The sequence below is a fragment of the Rhipicephalus microplus genome, chromosome 4 (genome assembly GCF_043290135.1).
Source record: "Rhipicephalus microplus isolate Deutch F79 chromosome 4, USDA_Rmic, whole genome shotgun sequence".
In the NCBI taxonomy this organism is placed as follows: Eukaryota; Metazoa; Arthropoda; class Arachnida; order Ixodida; family Ixodidae; genus Rhipicephalus; species Rhipicephalus microplus.
Genome location: NC_134703.1, coordinates 147,151,831 through 147,175,485, shown reverse-complemented (window position 1 = coordinate 147,175,485; position 23,655 = coordinate 147,151,831). Strand labels below are relative to the sequence as shown.

Below are 23,655 nucleotides of genomic sequence, written 5' to 3'. Positions count from 1 at the left end.
TTATATTGACACTCTCAGCTGGACTTTGCCGTCGGCGTCGCCATCACTCACCGTATATTTATACGTATCTATAGATCTAAAAACGCAAGAAAAAATAATCCAGAAGAAGACTCCAGCACGTGGAATCGGACGTAGGACCTCTGAATTGTGAGTGCGAGGCATAAACCACTGCGCCACGAAAAAGCCCCACCTTATACATTCAAAAGGCAAGCTATTGATATCTACCTATTACCGCTGGTGAGGGGCATCCCGGGGAAAACTATCGTGTTTTCAGCAATACCAGCAAGATGGCGCAATGAGTTTGCGTCGCCACATTGTCCCGACGCGGCGGCGCGTTCTCTCCTCTCCCACGTGTACTTAGCCCCCTAGAGATGGGCTGGGTGGACCTCACAGTTGCGCTTATCACCCAGTGAGGACAAACGTACGTCTTGGCTAGCCTTGGGCTTTCGCCGCAACGATTCTGTTATAATTACCGACAAAGGTCACTGTGATAATTGCACAGTCTTCATTTGCGAAAAGGGCGCGCTTTTCAGACAGCGAAGTAACAACTGAGACGCTTATTCGCATTCATCTGTACCTGTGAGTACGTTTTCTGCGTCATTTGTGCGCGTAAAACGCGGGGCACGTTCCTATCTGCTCGCCATTCTGCGCGTGACCTTCCAATTCACTGCTATCGCATTCATTGCTTCGCCTTTGCGGCAAAGCTGTGACATTTTCAATGTGTGCCCCCTTATCCACGTACCAGATATGAAGAAGCACGAAAAACACTAATAGCTTTCAACAAACAGTACACGGCATAGATATTCCGCCTTATTTCAAACACAGGTAACACTGAATCACCGTGAAACCTTTGCGATATGACAGAAATCAAAATGCAGTAACTACTAAACAAGTTTAATGTTTGCGTAAAATTGTTCCTATCTCATTTATATTAAGGCATTATGCTCTATTAGATTGTATTCAGATAGTTCGGTTGTAATTACTGAGGTCTGCCGCGAAGGGCAGACATCTTCGCAAAAGACATTTTGCATAAAAATATTTATGCAAGTGTTTATGATAAGCCACGGCGGGCAGCTTGAGTATGAAGTGGCATGTTATCACGGCAACTGTGGACACAACTTTGAAGGAGTGAGTGAATGAGTGTGAATATCTCAGCCAATAAGTTAACGCTCCTATGTGAGTATCCCATCGCATTCTTGTTATCGAAACTACACCAATTTTTGTATGAATTAAAAGCTGAAGCTGCACAAAGTATTAATAACGGAGATACCACACTTTGTCAATAACAACAGAAAACATTTTGCTGTTGTATGCATGGAATAATTAAAAAAAACTGCCTGTTTCTGTGTCTTATCGAAGTTAGTAAGGAGTATTAATTTAAAAAAAAATCCGCAACTTAACTGACAAAACTCGTCAATCGACAGCGTACAGAGATCATGAACGACCGATACATCGATTAGTTTCTCGTTTCGAACGTGCCAGAGAAGAGGATTGTGATGCAACCTAAGAGGCATTAAGTACTAAGTTCCGCTGACAGCGCGCATTTTATAACAGGTTAAGCGTGGAGTGTAACCAGAATTGGCCTTGACACAGACAGACAGACAGACAGACAGACAGACAGACAGACAGACAGACAGACAGACAGACAGACAGACAGATAGATAGATAGATAGATAGATAGATAGATAGATAGATAGATAGACAGATAGATAGGTAGGTAGGTAGAGAGAGAGAGAGAGATAAAGATGCAAGGAAAGGCAGGAAGGTTAACCAGACGCACATCCGGTTTGCTACCCTGCACTGGGGAGGGGATAAAGGGGAGAAAAGAGGTTGCAGAAAGATGAGAAGGTACACACAATCACGAGCACACTCGGGGAGCACACACAGTTTACAGGCGGTCGCTCAGGTTTGTTGACTTAAGGTAAAGTAGCAGTGCTTTAGTTGCTTTCTGCGCAACTGAGGCAGATGCCCAAGGTCCTAGTATCTTCTGCACACAAAATGGTCCGGGGTCAAGTCGATTCAAAACCATCCGTAGCTGGCATCGCTGTGTGTCGTAGGTAGGTAGGTAGGTAGGTAGGTAGGTAGGTAGGTAGGTAGGTAGGTAGGTAGGTAGGTAGGTAGGTAGGTAGGTAGGTGGTAGGTAGGTAGGTAGGTAGGTAGGTAGGCGGGTTGGTAGGTAGGTAGGTAGGTAGGTAGGTAGGTAGGTAGGTAGGTAGGTAGGTAGGTAGGTAGGTAGGTAGGTAGGTAGGTAGGTAGGTAGGTAGGTAGGTAGAGGTCGGGGACGACAGTGAGCTTCACCAAGCAACCTATACATAGGCTTTTCGACATATGTGATGAGGGGGAAATAGACAAGATATACAAGGCAAATAAAGAGTAGAAAATTGAAATATACAGGTAGTGTGAACAAACAAAAAATGCAGTGAGGGGCTTTCATAACCACGATGATTGCCGCACGCATCTTTATAGTCGAGAATATGACCGGCTTTGTCTGTAACAAGCTGCTGCAAAACCGAGGGAAGCATTTTGGTAGTGTATCCACCTGAGCATTGTAACATAATCATACTTCTATAGAAGCGTATAAAGCAAGACATGATTCAAGCAGTAACAGGACGCCCATCGATCATCTCTCGAGGCGTAGCACTAATATATGCATAAAACAGACATACTGGCTAAACCAGCTACCCCGAATAACGGCCCTCCCTGTAAAGGCAAAAGGAGAACCGAGCCCGCACGAAGCAGCTGCGGCCGTTCTCATCCGACAGCGAAATGAATGATCGGTTTCAGAGAAGACCCCTGACGGCATAAATGAAACAAGAAATAGTAATGAATGCGAGATGCTTATACTGGCATACAAGTATGCGCGAACAGCGAAAAAAGGCACTTGCGTCCAAGTTATAGCGAATAAGGAGTTCGTTCTTTGTTAAAGCTCCAAAGATACGATATCAAACGAACACTCGGCTTTTTTCACGCTTACAACGATTTCCCTTACCTATAACCTACTATGTGTTCCAAAAGCAGTGCACGAATCTCGAAATTTGAGGCGTCAGTCTCGATGAACTGTGCGTTTGTTTCTTTTAATTTTTGTTATCTCTGCGCACTCACAGACAATTTGATACTGCATCTGCTCACACACGGCCACTGCTTGATAACGCAGGGCTAATGGTTACTGAACGGTAATTAATGTTGATTGATAATGCGCAATCATAACACCACGATTGTTTTCCTATCACGTCATTTCATCGATGATTTCTAATCTACTTAAAAACAACCCAAGCTCATTCTGTTTTTTTCTTTCCTCGCAATATGCGCGACTGCTCATTCTCTTCTGCAATGTACAGTTGCAAACTGCGTGATATCTTAATTACCATCGCTGCCTGAGTATTTAATCCATCTACGAGTGTTCTTTCACGCTAACATTCCGACCGAATCAATAGAGTTGACGCTGTTCTCATCTACACGACCTCTTTCTTAGAAGAAGAAGAAAAAGACTGGACCTTGGCAACCGTATCCTATCTTTGCGGGCACACGCGGTCAACAGAGAAACACCAAAGCTCATCTGAGACACGGGATAGAGTCGCAAAGACGCGGATGTATTTGTTCTGCCACGTTTGTGGCCTATCTTCCAGCTCATTCAGTATACGTAGCGACTTCTCTCTGTCAACAGAAAAACAAACAAACAAAAACAAAACAGCAACAACAACGATAAAAACGAGCCGATGGCAACAGTGCCGCGTCCACGGCAGGCCATATTCCACCTCGCCGAGACAACGAAGGAGAACGCGGAAGCGATGGTTCCAGAGGGGCCTATTAAGAACAATGCGCGCCTCCTTAAATCCCCCTTTCCCCACGAAACGTCCTTCGCATCCGGGAGGAGGGCACGGCCTCGCCCCTTCTTTTCGTCACTTCGGCGGGGAGCATTAAAAGTTTAGCCCCACAGACTTCGGCGCGCTCAGCACTGCTCCTCTGCTCACTGTTAGCGGAGGCCCCCCCTTTCCTAAGAGTTTCTCGACGGCTTCCTCGAATTTGTGTTCACGGCTCGGTGAAGCCTCCTGTCGAGCCGGTGTTGAAAGACTCGCCGGATTTTCGTGAAAGACAGCGACAGCGCCACGGGGAACCGTGACGTATACTGTATACATATATATATATATATATATATATATATATATATATATATATATATACATATACATATATATATATATATAGTGTACTGTAGGTATATCCTGGAACGACGGAATAGGACGGCGTCGCTAAAGCAGACTTCGGCGTGGTGAACACGCGTCATAAGTTGCCGCTAATCCAGGTGCCGTCTCGCGACGACCACAAATGAGTCTGCAAATTTTTTCCGCTGACTCATCCTTCTTCCTCTTTTTTTTTTCTACGCGTCCGGGTGTGAAAGGCTTTTCGCGACGCGGCATTTCACCGGCACGGTTCGAGTTGACTATTAGCTCCACAAGCCTTACGCGCCTCAAAAAATAATTACGACCGAGATTCAACTTTCCTCATATCTCTTCTCTGTTTTTTTTTCTGGCGCCAACACTAAGAACTTAATTACTGTTATCACGTTGCCGCTTGTAAGACAGAACAAGAGACAAAACTTTCTACGAGCACAGATTCATCATATTTTTTTTTTTCGAGAGGGTCGACACGCTCCGCAGTGTACATTTTATTGCGCGGGATTAAAAAAGAGACGGCGGCCACGTTATATTGCATGATTTCGGTTTTTTCCAAAAAATAAATATATACACAAGTTGGGCTGTCTTTGTAAAGGACCCCATTTCTTGGTACTCGTTATCATCTTGCGCAACGAGAAGGGCTGAACGAGACTTTCATTCAGACGACAATAATAATAAGGAAAGAAGAATTCGCACGAACACTGCCGGAGTCTATAGCAAGGCCTTACGCAATCACGCATACGCTAATCAGGGTCCTTCGAAGTTTCCTTTCACGCCGTCGCTGTTCACGTTATTACTTTGAAGAGTTTCGCAAGCGAGGGCTAAGTACTACGGAATAAAGAACAGAAAAAAAAAAACACGGAGCGATTGTAACGAAAGAGGCAATCAGTTTTGTTTCTTGTCGCTCTAATCACCGGCCCAAAGCGTTTTAAACTGCCCGCACGTAATCTCCATTTCTGTTTATTGTACTTTTTTTTCTCGCGAGGACGATGAAACGCTCTCAAAAGAAGGCGCGACAGATCGAAGAAGAGCTTCTAAGGACGATCGCTTGAAGTCTCTCAGGAATGAATGACACCCGTGGCCGTGGCAAAGTTCTGACAGTGACCTTATTCGTCTACGCGTTAAGCTGAAAATCCATTTAAATTTCTCGTGTCGTTGTCGTCGAAGTGCCAGAGTGAAACCGGGAACCTCCGAGTAGTTTTTTTTTCTCTTTCGAGCCCTAGTTTTTGCCCGTACCTTTTTTGAGTGAATAATAGAACGCATTTGAAATTGCACTTCAGATGGGACGGCAACGACTGTCCTTACGTTGAAGATAAACAAGTCACCTAGACTAGTTCAACCAAGGCTGGGATTTTTCTTGTTCAACGCGTAGCACTTCTGTACAAAAAAAAAAAAGAAGAATAGCAGCCAGATTTCGGCGTGCCATTGGAGGGGAATCACGCAAAAGTACTTTAGATATGTACTATAGTATATTACGATTCCCCGCAATAGTGATAGCGTCTAAAACCATGTGATATTGTTTACAAGCCAATAAAGACTCCATAAGAATTATCAGAGAGGTGGTGACGCTTTGCCGCAGTTATCGCACCCGGTAACAATGAGGTCACAAATTTTGACTACTAGCGAACAAACTTTACTCCGAAACATGTGACGTCGCGACGTCATAACAGTAATGCAATTCTGAGAAGCGATAAAAAATGACGTTGATTATTTTCATCTTTAATAATGAACATATTACGATGAATTCCTCATTCCATTAGTGTCATCATTAATGAATTTGCTCATTTATAAACTAAGACGACTGTTACACTGTCATGGTAAATAAGGAGAGAATAACTCACCGAATACGGTCAGAGGCGCGCTCCTTGATCGGATGCCCTTCACGCCTTCGACGGCGCCGACTTGGCACTGAAAGGTGGCATCGTCTTCCAGGCTTACGCTACCGATCTGAAGCGAAAAATCGCCTGAAAGAGAACGAGGAACGAGTTGTGAAGCCACTGGGCGTCACTCTATATGGCAGAGTCGCGAGCAATGAACTGACACCAATCCACGCAAAATGAACTTAGTCGTTATGCTTTCAATATCACTCATTTAAACTACTGCAGTTTTTTAGTCTAGACAATGCAGCCACAAATTAAGTAAAACACAACTAACGGTGAACTTGCACTAAAATAAAAGTCATAAAAAGGTTTCTTTCTTATTGTGCATTTTAGCGATATCAAAAAGTAACCAGATAACGCGCGCACAAAACAAACGAAAACACAGGCACTCACTCACTCACTCACTCACTCACTCACTCACTCACTCACTCACTCACTCACTCAGAGTCAATCAATCAATCACAGCCAATCAGTCGGTCAGTGAGTGAGCCAGCCACGTACCTTCGTCGTCGCTTCCAACCATAGAGTACCTTGGAAAACCCGAAAGGTCGCGGTCACTGCCGAGGCCAAAGCCGTCTCTGGTCCACTGGAGCGTGCCGGCCTTGTCGATGACGCGACACGCGAGCACGATAGTGTCGCCCAAGATGGCCGACCGGTCCGTCGGCTCGATGGCGAACCGCTGCTGGGGCCGCGGACCTAAGAGCGAGACCACTTCGTTAGGCACTCGATCAGATGGGCTCGCTCTCTTATACTAGATCGTTCTACGTAAGCGTGGAATGATCAAGTAAGCGCAATGCATTACGCGATCTAGTAAGCGTAATGGATTACACCGTAACTTTGTTTGATTTTAAGCGTGACCCATTCGATATGCACTGAAAGAGGGACGGATGTACGGCTCACTGGAATTTGTGCGCTGCCCACACACAAAGTTTAGCAGTGGCGCCAATAATAGAAGCGCATTACTAGATCATTTCACGTATATTTTGAGGTAAAAATGGACGAATAAAAGTCGAAAAAACAATACAACATTTACTGAGTGCTGCTGCGGGAAGAACGTCGTGAGTAACGGAAATGACAACTTTTTTTTAAGAATAATTTCCACAATTGCAAGAACACGGTGGGAATAATTTCTAGAGAAGTCATTACTACGAACATGTGCCTAACATTTCATTTAAAAAGTAGCAATTGAAGACCTTCCGAGTGGTATAGGGGAACTCACGTTTGCGTAATCAAGTTGAGGCTGCTCGTACCTATCTGCAGTGTTGGGTCTTCCTTCTTTAAGTGTTTAGTCACCTTGGCTGATGTAGTTCTGTATAAATTACTATGGTACTGTCGTATAAACAAATGTGGCAGACTAAGCGAAGTTAAGACAGTGCAATACTATGTGGAGAAGTCGGCCTGTACAAACACAAGATCGGGACACTGCCACAGGTGCAACAGACGAAAAGTGAAATAGAGCGAGAGAACAAAAATCAGTTGACAATTGCACAGAAGCGTAAACAAGACCTGACAACAGTATAACATCGTGCCCACCGTTGACATTATATCTCGCATACATACAGGGCGACGCCCTTTCCCCAAAAAGGTACAAATGCCGAGTCTGCCAACGGCAGTGTTGAAAGATCGGATCACTGCATGGGGTATGATTACTTCGAATCAGTTTTTCAAGATTACCGTGATACGACCGCGAGTTCTCACTTTATCTTTTGTTATCCGCGCCTATCGCAATGCAGTTAACAAATTAATTTTTTCACTCTATGTCGCCTTCCACAACGACGAGGGTAGTTTAGGCCTAAGTTCCGAGCTTTTGTTTAAGGGTGACCCATTGATTATGCACCAAAAAAGGGACGGATGTACGACGACGAGGGTAGTTTAGGCTTAAGTTTCGAGCTTTTATTTAAGAGTGACCCATTCATTATGCACCAAAAAAGGGACGGATGTACGACTCACTCGAACTTGTGCGCTGCCCGCACACAAGGCTTAGCAGCGGCGCCAAAACTAGAAGCACAAGCGCGACGTTCAGGGACGGCGTTGTGGGCCGGACGCCGGCGGCGGCCGTCCAGCGACAAAGCCCCGTGCGCTCTCGTCTCCGGAGCTTCGTCGGCGGGTCCCTCCACAGCGTCGTCGTGCCGGGTTCCATCGGGAGCCAACGTCTAGGCCTAACTTCCGGTCGGCAGGCACGCCTTCAGAAGAACGACGGCACCTATAGAAGAGGCAGAGATAGAACGACCACTCATTAGCATTTTGATCGAGAGCAGTAACTTTTTCGCGGGCTACAGAGCGCAAGATAAAACCAAGGTCTGCACTCCGCGAGCCCAACTTCACCCATTATTGAATGTTTTTTACTATATTTCGTTTCGAACAAGAAAAGGCGAAATAAAAATAAAATACTAGTCTCCCCCCCCCCCCCCCCATCCCTTTTATTTTCTCAGACCAATCTGACCAACGTAAATCACACATTTACTTAAATCCTAAACGCGCCAAAAAGCATGCGTATACTCTCGTGTGGCGGCGCCGCCACACACATAAAACGAAAGAGACGTTTTTGATGACTCGGCGCTAAATTGAGAAAGGAGAAAGGGGAACAGGGACACCAAATGAAAAATTCTGATCACTCCAGATTCGCCAGTGCGAAAAAGAAATAAATAAAAAAAGCACAACCTAACAAACCCCAGGGCTAGAGCGTAGTGGTATTGCTACACGAGAGTAAATATATAGCGACGCGATACGCCTCCCGCTTTTGTAAGGGAAAATAAATCAGCGTACAGTTCGGCGGACGTGTACTCTTTGAAGCGGTCTGACGAGGCTGCGAAACGAGGGCCCTGTAAGTAATCCGGCCCCCTGTATCACGTTCTGCTTGATATTCGACAAGCACGAACGAACGACATCGGCAAGCCCCCCCCCCCCCCCCCCCCCCGAAATCTGACGCGGTCATTTCCTTAAGACTGCCCATAACACAAAACGAGCGACGGCTCCCGATGTATATAAAGGCCAGCTCGCCGTCTCACTAGGTCGTTTTGATGCTGCTTCGAAGCGGAGTACGCCGAACACGACTGAGAAGCACGCTCAGCGCTGAGCGTTGCCGGAATCGGGAGTATCAGAGAAACGAATTACTCGGAGTGCTTCCGGCTACACCGTTTTTTTCTCTTTTTTTTTTTTTGCAGTGAAACAGCGACATGCGTAGTATTAAAGAAAACGCGGTAATTCGAACGCCTAGAAACAACACGGCAATAAAGAACTCTTCCGATACATAATTCGGAGCGAAATGAGGTCAAGACAAGCGTTTTTTTTTTCTTTATATATAGATAGACTAGACTTCATCGCATCAGAGCACTAAAGGATGCCTACATTTTTCTGAAGGAGCGCTTTCGGTATCGTCGGCTACAAATCATTAATCACGCGCTATTGTTTACGAAGTAAAATATTATTCGGCATGAGGTCAGCACTAAAGTGGTAATGTTTGCAGAAACATTTATGTTGGCGGCTGAAATAAATCCAGCGCCACTTAATAGGGAGCTTTCGAATACCGGCCCCAAATTATTGTGGCACCAAAGCCCTTTGCGTATGGACGCTTTGAGTCAAGCAGTAGCAATAATTTTTCGTATAGGAGTCTGCGGCGCTTTTGACACTCCCGCTATTTTATGTCACTCTTCTCGTCTTGGTCGAGAACCGTCACTTCAGTGGGTGCCGTCACGTTTGTCTGACCCAAACCTTTTGGGGCAGGCCTTGGGGCTCCCGCTAAATTCGAGAAATAGCGTCCCCAAACGAAAACCCAAGCGCGGTGCACATGCACAGTGGCCTTGGAACTATTCTAAAACTCCCTAATGTCTGACGGGGCATTGGTTTAGAAAAGAATGGCGCAGCCTTTTTGCGGTTGAAACATGGTTCCCAGAACAAGACGTGGAGAACCACGACAAGCACGCGCGATGAGTGAGAAGGGTATCACAGAATAAATAAATAAATAAATAAATAAATAAATAAATAAATAAATAAATAAATAAAATATATTTCAACTGAAAACAGTTTGGCTGCCGAACTGAAGACTCGATTCCAGCTGACGACCTGGCGGCAATGATCAATGCAAGCATGGCCACGCTGATGATAACAGTTACATGTCAGCGAATAACTATTGTGTCATTTATACTGAACCAGATTCTTTTGATTATGAATGAGACAGAAATTGTACGAAATCGTGGAAATTATAACGATGTACGCAGTATTTACATAAAATATGAATCTACTTGCAAGCTCTTTTTAAAAGCTGGGACCACGTGAAAAGATGGTTTGATTGACGACGCAGAGCTGTTTTATTTTTCTGTTATTCTGTACAAAGTTGCAGGTAATACATCTCGAGTACTTTCACCCGCACAGAACGTTACTCCTTACCCTTGATTCAGAGAAAGAGACAACTTGATGGTAAAAAATAAATAAATACAATAACAAAGAGTCATGCTGTGGCATCTACCTCGAAGGCTGATTGCGCATGGAAAGCGGATGCATCATTCCGTGTTCGAACTCGTAGTTTCCGCGAATTATTTACCGACCCATCTGCATGAGATTACAGCGAGGACAAACGGCCTGAAACGTAGTGTTGAACTGCAGAAGGAAGGAAAATAAAGGCGGCGAATGAAAGAGAAAATAAATCACAAGCAGTCCGAACCATCGTCATCGATTTAGACTTTATCGCGATGATTGTGTGTTGCTTCGCGCTTGTCTCGTCCACTCAGGTGCCAATATTTCGCGCAGCGATTAGCACCCGGGACTGCCGAGATGCACTCGCCGTTCAGCATCGAGGCAGTCGTTTATCAAACTGCTCGTACAAATAACGTCAAGGAAAAAAAAAAGAGCGGTTATCTGAAACACGTCAACAAAAAAGAAAAGGAGCCGCACTGAACAAACAAGAGAGTTTTCATTCTCTCCCTCCTTTTTTTTTCTTTATTCGCCATAAGGAGCGATGAAGGCATGCAGAGATGATGCAGGAGTAAACAAGAAAAAAAAAAAAACACGACGAGCGTCGTCGGCGGCCAGCTTTCTCCGCAAGGCGGCGAGCGAAGAGAAAGAGAGACCGCAACAAAGGATCGCAAGAAAACAATGGCGTGCTGCGGTGGGAGAGGAGGAAAGGAGAGAGCGGCTATTGCTACGTATATGAGGTCTTCGTAAGAAACGCTCTCTCTGTTCTATTTTACCGGGGACGAGAAAAGCTATCAAAGGAGTGAAATACGGGGCTGAGTGGGGTAGGGAGTGCAGATCCGCGCCACCCACAATCGCCACACTACGGACAACAACAGCCCCAGAAAAGTGGCGGTGGTGGTGAGCGTACACACACGTAAGAGTACGGGTGTGCGTTCGTGTAGTTACCCCCCCCCCCCCCTTCCCGATGCGAATCGTTCCTTCCTATTGCGCGGTGCCGTGTTATTGCGCAGCAGACGCAAAAGCAAACAAAACGATAGGGAACTTACGAGAGAGTATACGAAATTGAAGAAGAGATATAAGGAGAAAAAAAGAAGTGGTATGTGAACGTGGCACACCACGACGCTGGCCCGCGCCCACGGTCGAGATGAAACCGGCCGACTAATGTGCCGGAGAGCCTCTTTCGCACTTGGGCATACAATGCACGTCGTCGATTGGGTAATTGAACCGATTGGCACGCACTTCATCCTAACTCTCTTCTCTCCCTCTTACTGCATATATATATATATATATATATATATATATATATATATATATATATATATATATATATATATATATATATATATATATATATATATATATATATATATTGATATCCTGTCCATTCCCCACAGAAAGCGCGGCAGGCTACGACGGCGCGCCAAGCAAGCCCTCTAAGCAGCGTGGAACGCCGCGCGCGATGATCGAATCCAATAAATTCTGAACCGGCGTCGTTGGGAAGTTGAGGTGCGCTTGTGTTGTGTGTCTGTGAGCGCACGTCAGTTTTCTTTACTGCGGCCTGCTTGGGGCCACGCGTGTTGTGTGTATTAGCTCGACGCAGCCCACATAGGAGGCAGCAACAAAAGAGCGTCGTGAGAGAGAAACACGAGAAGATGGTTGAGGAGAAGTGGGGGACAGAAGCCAGAAGAGGAAGAGTTCTTACGGAGTCCGCAAGATGGAGGCATTGCGGCAGAGCAGAGGGGGGCGCGCCTGTCGTCGAGAGGAAAATAAAACTCACAGATATATAGTTCGAAATACGGAAAACGGGGATTGGAAATTCGATAGGCGTGCACCGTAAATCACCGACATTGAGGTACCTTCCCCCTCTGCACTGTCGCAGCGGCGGGCCTCGCACCTATCCCGACCCTGCCTTTACCGCTGTTACTTTCGTTCGATGAAAATAAACAAACGAACAAGAGGAGGCCACAACACAATAGGGAAGATTGTGGAGACAAGCCAAAGGAAATCAACGTGAGAAGAAGGAACCGCATAAAACGGAACTAAAAAAAAGAAAAGCAGAAGCAGGCCGTGCAGTCAATTGTGAGCGGAGAATGAGAGCAAGAAAATACTAAATAAAAAGCGAGATATGTGCGAGTGCGTGGGGGCAAATGAGTTGTATGCAGGCGTGGTCAGACGGCTGGCAGGCGTCAGATGTTGGCGCTTGTTGAGGCATGAGAGTCACTACACAAGACAAAAAAAAAAAAATCACAGCATATCCACGGTGTCAATCATGATGAGTGGGGCGAAGCATCCGTCAGCCTATCCATGCTTCCGCGCGTCCGTTCGTTCTTGCTTCCGTACGTCCGCGCGACCATCCATGAGTCCGTCTATATCCATCTGTCCGTCCGTTCATGCGTCCGTCCGTCCATACGTGCATGCGTCTATCCATTCGTTCGTCCACCTGCTAGTCTGTTTGTGCGTCCGTCCGCGCGTACATCTAGTGAACACTCCAAGTACCGCCATCTCCTATCTCGCAACCCCTGTGGCACATACATACATACATACATACATACATACATACATACATACATACATACATACATACATACATACATACATACATACATACATACAGAGGAGGAGGAGGAGGAGAAGAAGGAGGGGGAGCGACAGACCCACGCCATAAGGAGCTTCCCCCCCCCCAAAAAAAAGAAAATAGACGTAAACTCGGATCATATGCAGTGACTCAAACGTGAACGTTTTCGCGCACCAAAACAAACAAAAAAAAAAAGAACGCCGAAAAAAAAGTGGAAATTTACACTTTGAAAAAAAAAAAATCAACAGTGAGTACGGGGTACTTATTTGCATGCAGAAATATTCTAAAAAACGTTGCAAGCAGAAAAACAAAAGCGACAGACTACGCGGCGAAGTTGGTCTGTTTCTTGGCGAGGACACAAGCGAAAACATGTGGCACAGCACCGACTCATGCATCTCCAAGAGTAAGACGAACAGCTTTACGAGTCGAGGCGATCGAAACTGAAGCCACGACTTCTCACTGGCAGGCTCTGCCGCATACGAGAATCTTCAGCTTGATTTAAGGGCCTTGTCGTAGGTGAAACCAAACACGCCGTTGCATGAGGTTTAGAATCTCCTTTTTGAGACTTCGGAGTACCGGCTCACTGGAGACGATAATGGCAGCAGCGGCACTAGCGGCGAGATCATTTGACAGTTCTTGTTCTATATCATAGCGTTAGAAGCGTACGATGTTATAATTATCACGATTATATCCTTGACGAAGGCACATACGTGTGTCATATTCACAAATATGCTGTCTCCGATGCCGTCGCAGAGCTGTCCATGCAATACTTTATTGCGGTTCCTGTGCAATGTGCAATCTCCAGATAATGACACTGTTGCTGCTGTTAAGCTTTGATCTTCTTTACGCATTCATGTAATTACGTAATTGTAGAGCATCTGTGACGCGTTTTAATTCTTTCATAGAAGTCAGTTTCTCTTCTTGTGACATCGGAAACATTGTTTTTGGCCGGCGATATTTTGTTGTGATTCGAACGAATACACTTTTGAATATACAATTTCGAAAATAGCAACCACCTATACCACACCTCGTCCCACTGCCCTTCACGAAAAAAGAAGAAAAAAACTGGTGTGCTACAGATTCTAGTTGTCGATTCTGCGACTTACGAGATTATAGTAACTCCACACATCCTGTTTTTAGATTGATCAACGTAGAAGCTTTCAATGCTAGATCCGCCCTGTAGTCAACCACCTTTTCATTTGTGTTCAGTCAGATCAACAGAGATAAAAAAACAAGAGGAAGAGTTGTCGTTTGCGTTTACATCTGTGCTAGAATACCAATAAGCGACGTCGGTGAGAAGACATTCTACCGACGTCAGCGGACCGAAAATGAAACAACGATCGAATCCCCCACTTCGGCGCCCTTAGTAGCGGCGAGTGAAGGGGACCATTCTTCAGAGTGACACGCCTCACGAAAACGGAGCTGTCGTGCACCGTTGGCAATATTATTCACCCTCTCCACAACGCTCCGTACGTAAGTACACCTTGGCGGCAGCTTCTCAGAAGACTTCGTGCGCGACGATGACGGAAGTGGTTGGAAACGCATTGGTTCGCCGCCGCGGCACGAAGTTAAGAGCGAGGAAGAAAAGACCCTCCTCCTCCTCTTCCTCTTCCTTCTGCTCTTTTCTCAGTAGTGTTTGCAGGCGTCGAGCGTAGCCGTGTCCTCTGACGTGGCGAGCGCCGTTCCTCTAACGATTCACTGCCATTAACAGCGTCGACAAGGTACAACGGAGGCCACCGGACACGGGTTCGACTTGCCCTTTCGTGCCACCCTTTCTACACGGCTTTGCCTTCCCCGCCGTCTCTCTCATCACTGAGTCGGGGTGGGTAAAATCGGGGGGAGGGGGAGAAGAAGTCTGACACCCTCGACTCTAACCGAGGGTGTCACGCCAGGGGCGTCAACGTCGGGCCACCAAAAAAACTCGAGACTGGTCGTTATGAGAGTCGCGGAATCGCGGAAACAGCCAGCGCCCACCACCGCCACAGCTTCTCTCTCTCGTCTCCATGACCCCCTCCTCTACGCGAGACCGCGCCTTCTTGCCAGACCGCCCGCTGTCCGAGAGCGTGGCCCCGAGCCGACGACACTGTTGCCGTCGCCTCGGGGCCCGCCTGAGAATCGTTCATCACCCGGTTTTATTGCGGCAGCGATATATAAGCGGCTGGCAGATTCGAGCTGCCATGGGAGTTGCGGGAAAAGCGGGGGAGGAGAGAAGGCGGAAGCCTCGTACGCGCCTAAACGGGGAGAGGGGGGATCGAGGCGAGAGTAAAAAAAGAGAAGATCTTGGTTAAAGTTCACGGCTGGACACCGGCTACGGTGAGAAGAGAGAGAAAGGGAAGAAGGGAAGAAAAAAATATGGCCTTCATAGCCTGCCCGACAGTCAAGATGGCTCGTTTGCTGAACACGCTTTGAGCCGCGCTTGCGTTTACACGTTCGTTGGGCGGTCGCTGATGTGGCCCGACAGTTTTTCGTGTCACTCGGCTTTTCTGGACGCTCTATTTATGGGGTGCGAAAAGAACGGATGGGCATGTTTGCTTGCGTGTGCGTTTGTTTGTTAGGGCAGGGTAACGACCGGAACGAAGTAAGCGCAGGTGAAGGTAGGAATGGTACGTAAAATCTGAGCCGAGAACGAAAACAAAGTATCTAAAGCGTTACTTACTAACGCTTCAAGTATAAGTCGCGCAGCGGCCTGTAGAGAAAAAGTGCATTAAGGCTCTAAGAAATCACCCATAAACGTCTTGAATGTTTTCTTTGTGTTGCCCTCGCCTGATTACGTTTCTCGATAAAGTTAGTCTAAGGAGTTCTCATCTTTAAGAAGCGCCAATATTAGGTACGAATTTAGAACCTCTCGCATATGAACCATTTTGTTCCCCAACGGCTCCCTACAGTCATCAGTCAGGCATTTAGTTGTCTTGTCCGGCTGAGAAAGGATGTAGTGATGCCTCACTGTAATACGAAGAATGCTAAACTCGAACATGGAAAGCGCCCTAGTTCGTTCTGTTAGCCAAGACACGAACCTTCGCGAAATGGAAATTCCCTCATGCAAAAAGCTAGAACATCGTGAGATAGAGAAAAAAAGAAGGACGACACAGTGACTGAGGAGTGAAAATAAACGCCCGCCAATTTCACAGAGTGACATTGAACTATACTACGCAAAATGTTGATATACACTCAAATAAAATCGCTCGTACCATCCAGATAGACCGATTCGTGTTCCTTGATACGTGAACGGTATTTACTCTGGAAAGCTTTCAGCAACTTTAAGCATAGCGAGGCTTTTACGCGGAAAGCATCGACACCTCCTGCTTCGAACGCGCAAATGTACCAGGCATAAAGAAAAAAAAAAGCAACCTGCAGATCGACAACGGCACTGCGCGAAGTCCCTGTCTGTGACTGTTGACAAAGAGCTACACATTCGCCACGTGTCCCATCAACGACTACGTCGTCAGTACGGCCAATCGCTGACAAACATGTTACCGGAAGCTTAGCTCGGGAGTGAGCCGGAAGTGCCGGAAACTTCCGGCCCGCTCGTCCGTGGAAGATGCGACAGCGTATGCAGGGGCTGGCGCAATATGTTTCGGCAACAGCAATTCCATCCACGGCGTTGGCAAGCGTCTCGCCTTTTATACGTTGTGACGCTCGGACGCCTGTTCCCGAGTGCACAGTGAACTTACGTGTAGCCGCACTCATTTTTTGCCGAGGAAGCCAAGCAATAGTATAAGAAGGAACACTCGCGTTCCAGTTTTTCGCACACCACTTTGAGTAATGCTCCCACGCTAGGGCCGGCTATGGACGTCCGTCTCTCCTTCAACTGCACAGTCATCATTTTTTTTTCCTCACTTGGCTTCGTATAGGTAGGGCATCTACGCCTATTTACTACAACGCAGAAGCATGACGCTCCTGGAGGCGTTTTAGCGAGCGTTCCCCTTATTTGTCTATACGAGTTAGGTACCCACAACCTTCAACGCACTTTATTAACCAGATAGACGGGTTGAAGACAAAAAAGAATATATATAAAAGCCAAGGAATGCACTGAATGCGAAAACACCATTCCTTCACAAGCGGTGCTAGCAGGAGCATACGTCGAAAGGGAGGCGCGGAGAGGCGAAGGTGAAAGAAAGAGAGGGAGAGAAGGATTGTGAGGTCAGCTGCTGCACCCCCGGCCATTTTCGCCAGCCTCGAGATGACGCGTCGTCGTCGTCACTTTGAGCCATTATTATTAATGCTGACCAGCCGCTCTAATTAGTGCCGTTTTCCTGCAAATCTCAGCCACCTTCTCAAGAGGAGCGCTCTCTCTCTCTCTATGAAAGAATATGTGAGCTCGAGCTGGCCGGTGGGCGTGCTGGTGTTTATTAAAACAACGAAGGAGCTCATTTAGTAGGAGATGCTATCCAGGGGTGTGGCGTCGACAGTGGACGACCCACCCAGCCGCCTTGGATCTCCTAGGGGAGCCGCCGATCGAGAGAGCCGCGTGCCAGGCGATAGTGGAGAGATAAGCCTTGCTCCCCGGCAGCGGCACCTTTGCAACGACGTGGTGCGCGAGACACTGACACAACACTCTTCGCGGCGGTGATGTGCGTGCCAGAGAGGAATTCCCGAGCCTCGCCGCCACCGATCACCGCCGTTGTCGTTGTTGTTGCCTCACGCCCACTCGAGGGGAGCGATTAACACGAAGCGATCGACACGAGTGTTTGCAGTTAGGTGGCGGCGCAGCACACGTGGTCTTTCTTTCTTTTTTTTTTTTGCTGCCCCTGCTGCCGTTGTTTGCACGACTTGTTGGTTCATGAGCACGCGTCGTTACTCGCGATCCAAGCGAGCTTTTTGTACGGAGAGTCTGCAGAGAGGTACGAGAACAGCTGCTGAGCGAGCTCTTTCCACGGGCTGAATATAAGTGGCGAAGACGACGATGTTTTAGCTGTAGTTTCGTCAGTGATGCATGCGCGTGTTCCTGCGTCGTATGTGCGATGCTCTCCAACGCAGAAGTTTGTGCTAGTTTGTGGTAGCTGAACGTAAAGAGATTTTAACAAGCGCAATACAACACTTACACAAGGAAGAGACAAGTAGATAGCGATGCCTAGCGCCCGTTCTATGTCTACATTTCTTAGCGTGTATGTTGCTTTACCTTGTCAAAACTTTAAACTACAATGATCCTTTTTTATCGGTTCATTTATGATAGACGCATGATACAGATGTGCAGATGTGCTGATAAAGAGTTCGTATACGTCACATGAGTACCGAATAATCACGTTTTTATTTACGTGTTTATTTATTAAGTGGATTAAAGGTCGTCGTTAACATAACTTCGAGATTCGTACAGTTTAGGCCCCCTGTAGAGGTGTAACGCGGATATGTATGTGCAACGAAATAAATAACTAGATGGATGTAGTGTCAGTTCATTCAAAAGAACTAGCACGTAATTTAACGTAAACGAAAGACCCTGCACTACTGAAAAGCCAGGGGATATCAAACCATCATTGTGGCAATGACCATCTCGACGTAATGTAAATGATGACTACTCCTTCCATAACTTAGGCTTACGGGCAGAAAAATAGAGATCTGCAACAGGAATAAGTGCGTTCATTGCAGTGAAACCAACACCCTTCACGAAGAGTGCAAACATGTCTTTCGGCCTGTAGAGCGTGCAGCCCCATAAGCTGAGTTGCAGAGTGGCGAAGTCCTCAACCTGAATAAGGTCGTGCAGAAAAGTTGGTAGAGTGTATCAACACTTAAAAAGTGCGTAAAGTTTGTACATTCTTTCCAGCAGGGCACGTTGGGCCTGCTAAGACTTTTTTACAGCCCCACTCACTCACTCCGTCATTTACTCACTCAACTAAACTCACTCAGTCACTCACTTACACCCACCTCCACCTCCACCCCTCGCAAACCGTTAACATTGATCTGCCAAAACATAGCTGCCAAGAAAATTCGCGACAGCAAAAATATATTTAGCGAAAAGAGCCGGACAATGAACAGTTCTTGCAAGATGATTCTACCTGTGCAACTGTAGTCAGTATGTGAACCACCATCATTAAGAGCGAAAAAGAAATGTCACGTAGTGCAGTACTTGTTGAAAGAGGTGAAGCTTGCAAGTGTGATATGCGCTTGCGAAATACCGAGCCGGCAAGAAAATTGTAAACCTTCAATTTCAAACGAGAAAGAAAATATCGAATAATCAGGCGACAAGCACTTTCCCATCGCAAATGTTCTTATTGCGAAACAATGTTTCATAGCGTAGGTAATTTCGACAGTTAATGGAATGGTCATTGTTCCTACTTCCTTCAGTGGAGCTTTGTCGATCGGGTCTGCGTAGCTCGACAAAAACAGAGCAACTAGTTGGATCCAGCGGTGGTAGGCCGTGAAAAGCAAGAATATTCTAGAGCGCGCCGTCAGTATTCAGATTCGCAACCCGTCACGAACACGCGAACCACGGAGAGAAAAACAAAACAAAGAAATCACGCGAATTTAGGCGACCTATCAAGAGCGCATTCAGGTTAGGAATTACGCGAGCGGCTATTTTCCTCCCGCTTCGTCGAGGCACCTGCTAGTGACAACCGAAGGATACGCGGAGTCCTGCGTTCAGTGAAGCGTCAGAAAGAGCGATAAGCGTACCGCATTCATTCGTATAAGACGCGCAGGGCGCTGCCCTTTCATAAGTCGAGTGTGGGTATATCTCTATTACTGCGGGTGATGACGTTGAAGACGACGTAAAAAGTAAGGTGCTTTGGCAGTTGTGGTAACACCGCATGGTAGGCGCAGAAACCATCACCATCAACATGTACCTTTTTATAAAAGCGTTTTCGCCACGCGAGTTGCTCATTGCGTACTTGCTGAAAGGTTCGAAACGAGCAACAAAGATCTCACACACACTGAGAAAGTTGCGCGCTGACTACGACGGTAAGTTATTTCCATGTCTACCGTTTGGTATCACCGTCGCTGCCATAACATTCTGATCAGTGATTGCACGCTCCTTCATTCAATACAAAAGGTAGTCCTGCCACGTTCGGCTTCATTCTGGGTCACTCCCGATTTTCGCGCGCATTTTCAGTGCGCGTGACAACTACCCTACATGCTGCAGCCATGTGGATGGAGGTATTTTAGGAGGCAGCCTCGGCGCATCCCCATCTTCGCTACCAATTCATTATTCATGAACACCTTTCTTTTCACGTAAGTTGAAAGACCGGGAACTCGAGGCAAAAGCTAGTACTACGAGAGTAACTACGGTAGGCAAACTGAGAGAAAATATCCGCTAGCGACCACGCCGTGATATAGGAACAAAAAACAAAAAGAAAAATCCCGACAATAGGTACACCGACCCGAGTCTAGACGTACGAGCTTTCGCGTGTGTCATTCCTGAATAAATAAAGAGGGCCGCGCACACTACACGAGCGAGGCGTAGACGCCCGTTGTTTCTAGGGACCTCGGGTGTTCGCTTGCAAACCTTAGAGGAGCATCCGAACTAGGACAGCCGGAAGGAGGGACGTTTTTAAAGAACGCGCCCGGCTTCCGACTTGCTGCTGCTGACGACATGGCGAGACGACTGTGACGACGACTGCAGTTTCTTTTCGTCCAGCCAAAAAAACTCGCAGCTCGTCCGCTGCCACACTCGCTATTTCCGGTGTATCGCACACACCGAATGGCCACGCACGCACAAAATTAAAAAAACAGTTGGGGTTGAAATATGCAGCCGACATCGCTGTTTTTTTGCGTAGACTGAAAGAGAGAGCGAAAAAAAAAAAGTATAGGAACGGGATCTTGCCACGTTTGCCGCACGTATGCTAACGCTCGCGGAAACGTCTGTAGGAACAAGAGGGCGGCGCTTCAACCGATGAGCGAGACAGATTGTCGCCTCGCAGTCGGCCCAAATTCTGGGCGACAGCCCAGCAGGGTTTGGAAGTTAGCTGGTAGAGAATAGGTTCTTTTTTTTTCTGGTTTTGAATTCCTCGTGTCTGACATCGTAAAATATGAACAAGGGTTAGCTCTAAAGCACTGTTCTTTGTTACTACGCTACCTACTGATCAGTGTAGTTAGAAAAAAAAAAAAACTGCTGTGCCGTGCAGACCAGGGATGATTAGAGCCAAGGAATAAGCAACACCGACCAGGGGTAAAAAAAGGAAGTCACATTGCGTGGAAGTTGAACTAAGAGAGGAAGCAGCGAGTAAAAAAAACGAAAAAAAAAAAACAATGGTGGCAATCTGTCAGTTATAACGTTTTTGAACACGCCTGAGTGTTCCCGGCTATATACGGAACCAAGGCGAAGACGGACTTTGCACGAAAAAAAAACCACAAAAGAACAGTGAAATGTCTTCTTTAGGTGCGGTAACTTTGGATTTGTCTATGTTTGCCGTTTTCTCAACGAGGAGCGAAGAACAACCCTTCGCACGAAACGTCATGAGGAGGGTGTGACGTAACCCTGTCATGCGTGTCGAAAGAGAAGTCATTAAGTCGACGGTACAGGGACAAAAGGGAATATGTCTAAAGGACAGTCGTGCGGTGAAAGAGACGGCTATTCATATTGGCGGTCGCCTGCTAAGATAGAAAAACAAGAAATAAAAAAAAAAAAGACGTGAGAGCGGGGTGGAAGCGGAAATTATAATTATGTATACTACCGTTGCTACTTCTACCATTGCTGTGAGGCAGAGCGTGTAACAAAGAAAGGTTAATGTGTGGATGTGTTGTGTGTTGAGTACTACTTGAGATCCTTCGAAACCAACCGTTTATTACGCGCCGTGTTACCACATAACTTTGTTATACTTGTGGTTTCGAGAAGGAAGAACGCGACATAGGAAAAAATTCGAGCCCCATCATGACTACAAAACAGCGGCTCACCGAACATTTCTATACAGCACCGCTTTTCTAACTTTTCTTTACAGCATCGTTAGCTGCCTGGTCAATAGTTGCCGCTCGAATATTGGAATGCAGATGATTTCGCTTTGGAAAACAAAACAAAGGGAAACGAAGGAAAGAACGGCTATTCGTAATATTTTTACGAATAGTGGCGACCTGGCTGGGTGTGTCCTAATGAATACGTAGGAAATGCGCACTTGGCGAGTACAGATACTGCCCGTGTTATTCTTAGGCCACAATATTTAGCTTCACTCTACTATTTCCTTACAACATTGAAGTGTGGTTAACTCGTTTATTCCGCTTATTTCAGCTTTTGATGCATCATGGGAGATTAAGAAAAGCTGCGTCCGCTATATTGGCGTTTTTGGGCAGGTTACGAGACAGCAAGTGCATGTGGACTTCATATAGGCCCTCCATTGAACATAAAAAAGACCACTAATTCGCTTTCATCTAGTGGTTACAACTGGGTCCCAAATTGTTGGAAGGTGTAATGGTGAAACCACCGAAACCCACCAGAACGCACCACACCTTTCTGAATTACCCACGACAGCATGAGAACTCAGGTTCACATCAGAAGGCACCAGCACTATACGGTGTGAACACCAAAACACAGCGGAACGTGTTCTGCTGCGTTTTCGTGTTAACGCCAGACTGTGCAGGTGTCTTCTGGTTCCTCTTGTATATCAGACTCCTTCCTCTAACACAGGACATGACTTTAAAAAGAACTGCTTCAAACACAAGACCGCATTGAAGAAAGCCACTCTCCTCTTAGACAGCAGGTGTGATATTGCATTCTTCTAAATGATGGCCTATTCATCGAGGCGATTTTCGATTTTATCCTCCCTTTTATTATTACACAACCCCCCCCCCTCAAATAAAAAAATAAAGAAGGCATGCTTCTAAGGCGTTCGTAGTGATAGTTGGCCCAATATTGATAAACAACTGTTCTAAAACGCAAGAACCGCATCGAAGAACGCCGTTCTTCCGCAAATTCTCCAGTGAAACCAGTAGCCATCTGCGTTATATTTTTCGTAAATGTTCTTTGCCACCCTAAAATACTGGCACGATTTCCCATCGGTAAACCAACGGTGGGGTTAAAACGCTCTGAGGAGAAGTAACTCTGTAGCCGTGTTTAGTGTACGCGAAGTTTCCGCGCTGCGCGGGAACTTTGCAGCACGCCTGTTCGTACACCAGAGACTCGTGGCGGTGCTGCGAGTACGACTCCTCGCGCTCCCTTCTTTACGGCGCACATTTTTTTCCTACGAGGCCTTTCACACACATCCTATTCTTTCCTTTTCCTTTTACTGAATATAAAGTACCGGCGAGAAAAAAGACAGCCCCCCCAATGTTTTGCAAACACGGTGGGTTCTTCGGATAGGCCCTTTACAAATTTCACCGTTGGGAGACCAGGCGCGCCTCGCACGTGTGTTTTTCGGGACAGCGGAAGGGGAATGGAAACACTTTTCTTCCCAAGGCGCCGCAACTTTCTCTGCTTCTTCTTCCAACTTCTTCGCGTCAGTACTGCCCCCCCCCCCCACCCCCCGCCTTCTTACAACGTACGGCCGAAACCGGAATGGCGCAAAACCACCCCTTCCAAAACACAAGCGGGGATAAAGTACAGGGACCCAACCCGGTTAAAGAGAGAGAACAGCGAGAACGGACAGCGGTGCATTCTGAAGCGCACAGGCTGCAGACGGTGAACGGCACTGAATAAAGCATGCCACAGCCATCGCATGAGACAGCGCTAGGGCCATGGTGCCACAGGAGAGAA

At 46.7% G+C, this 23,655-nt stretch overlaps 1 protein-coding gene across 2 annotated transcripts in view; it reads right to left on the bottom strand.

Moving 5' to 3' along the window:
- Window positions 1-23,655, bottom strand: part of LOC119172392 (irregular chiasm C-roughest protein) — a 183,190-nt gene that overhangs the window by 35,251 nt on the left and 124,284 nt on the right. For both annotated transcript variants that reach the window (XM_037423465.2, XM_037423463.2), the window contains exons 3-5: window positions 8,006-8,258; window positions 6,557-6,751; window positions 6,017-6,139 (exon numbers count right to left, since the gene is read on the bottom strand). In XM_037423465.2, the coding sequence (XP_037279362.2) occupies window positions 6,017-6,139; window positions 6,557-6,751; window positions 8,006-8,195 (508 nt within the window). In that variant the 5' untranslated portion in view covers window positions 8,196-8,258. The remainder of the gene's footprint in view (window positions 1-6,016; window positions 6,140-6,556; window positions 6,752-8,005; window positions 8,259-23,655) is intronic.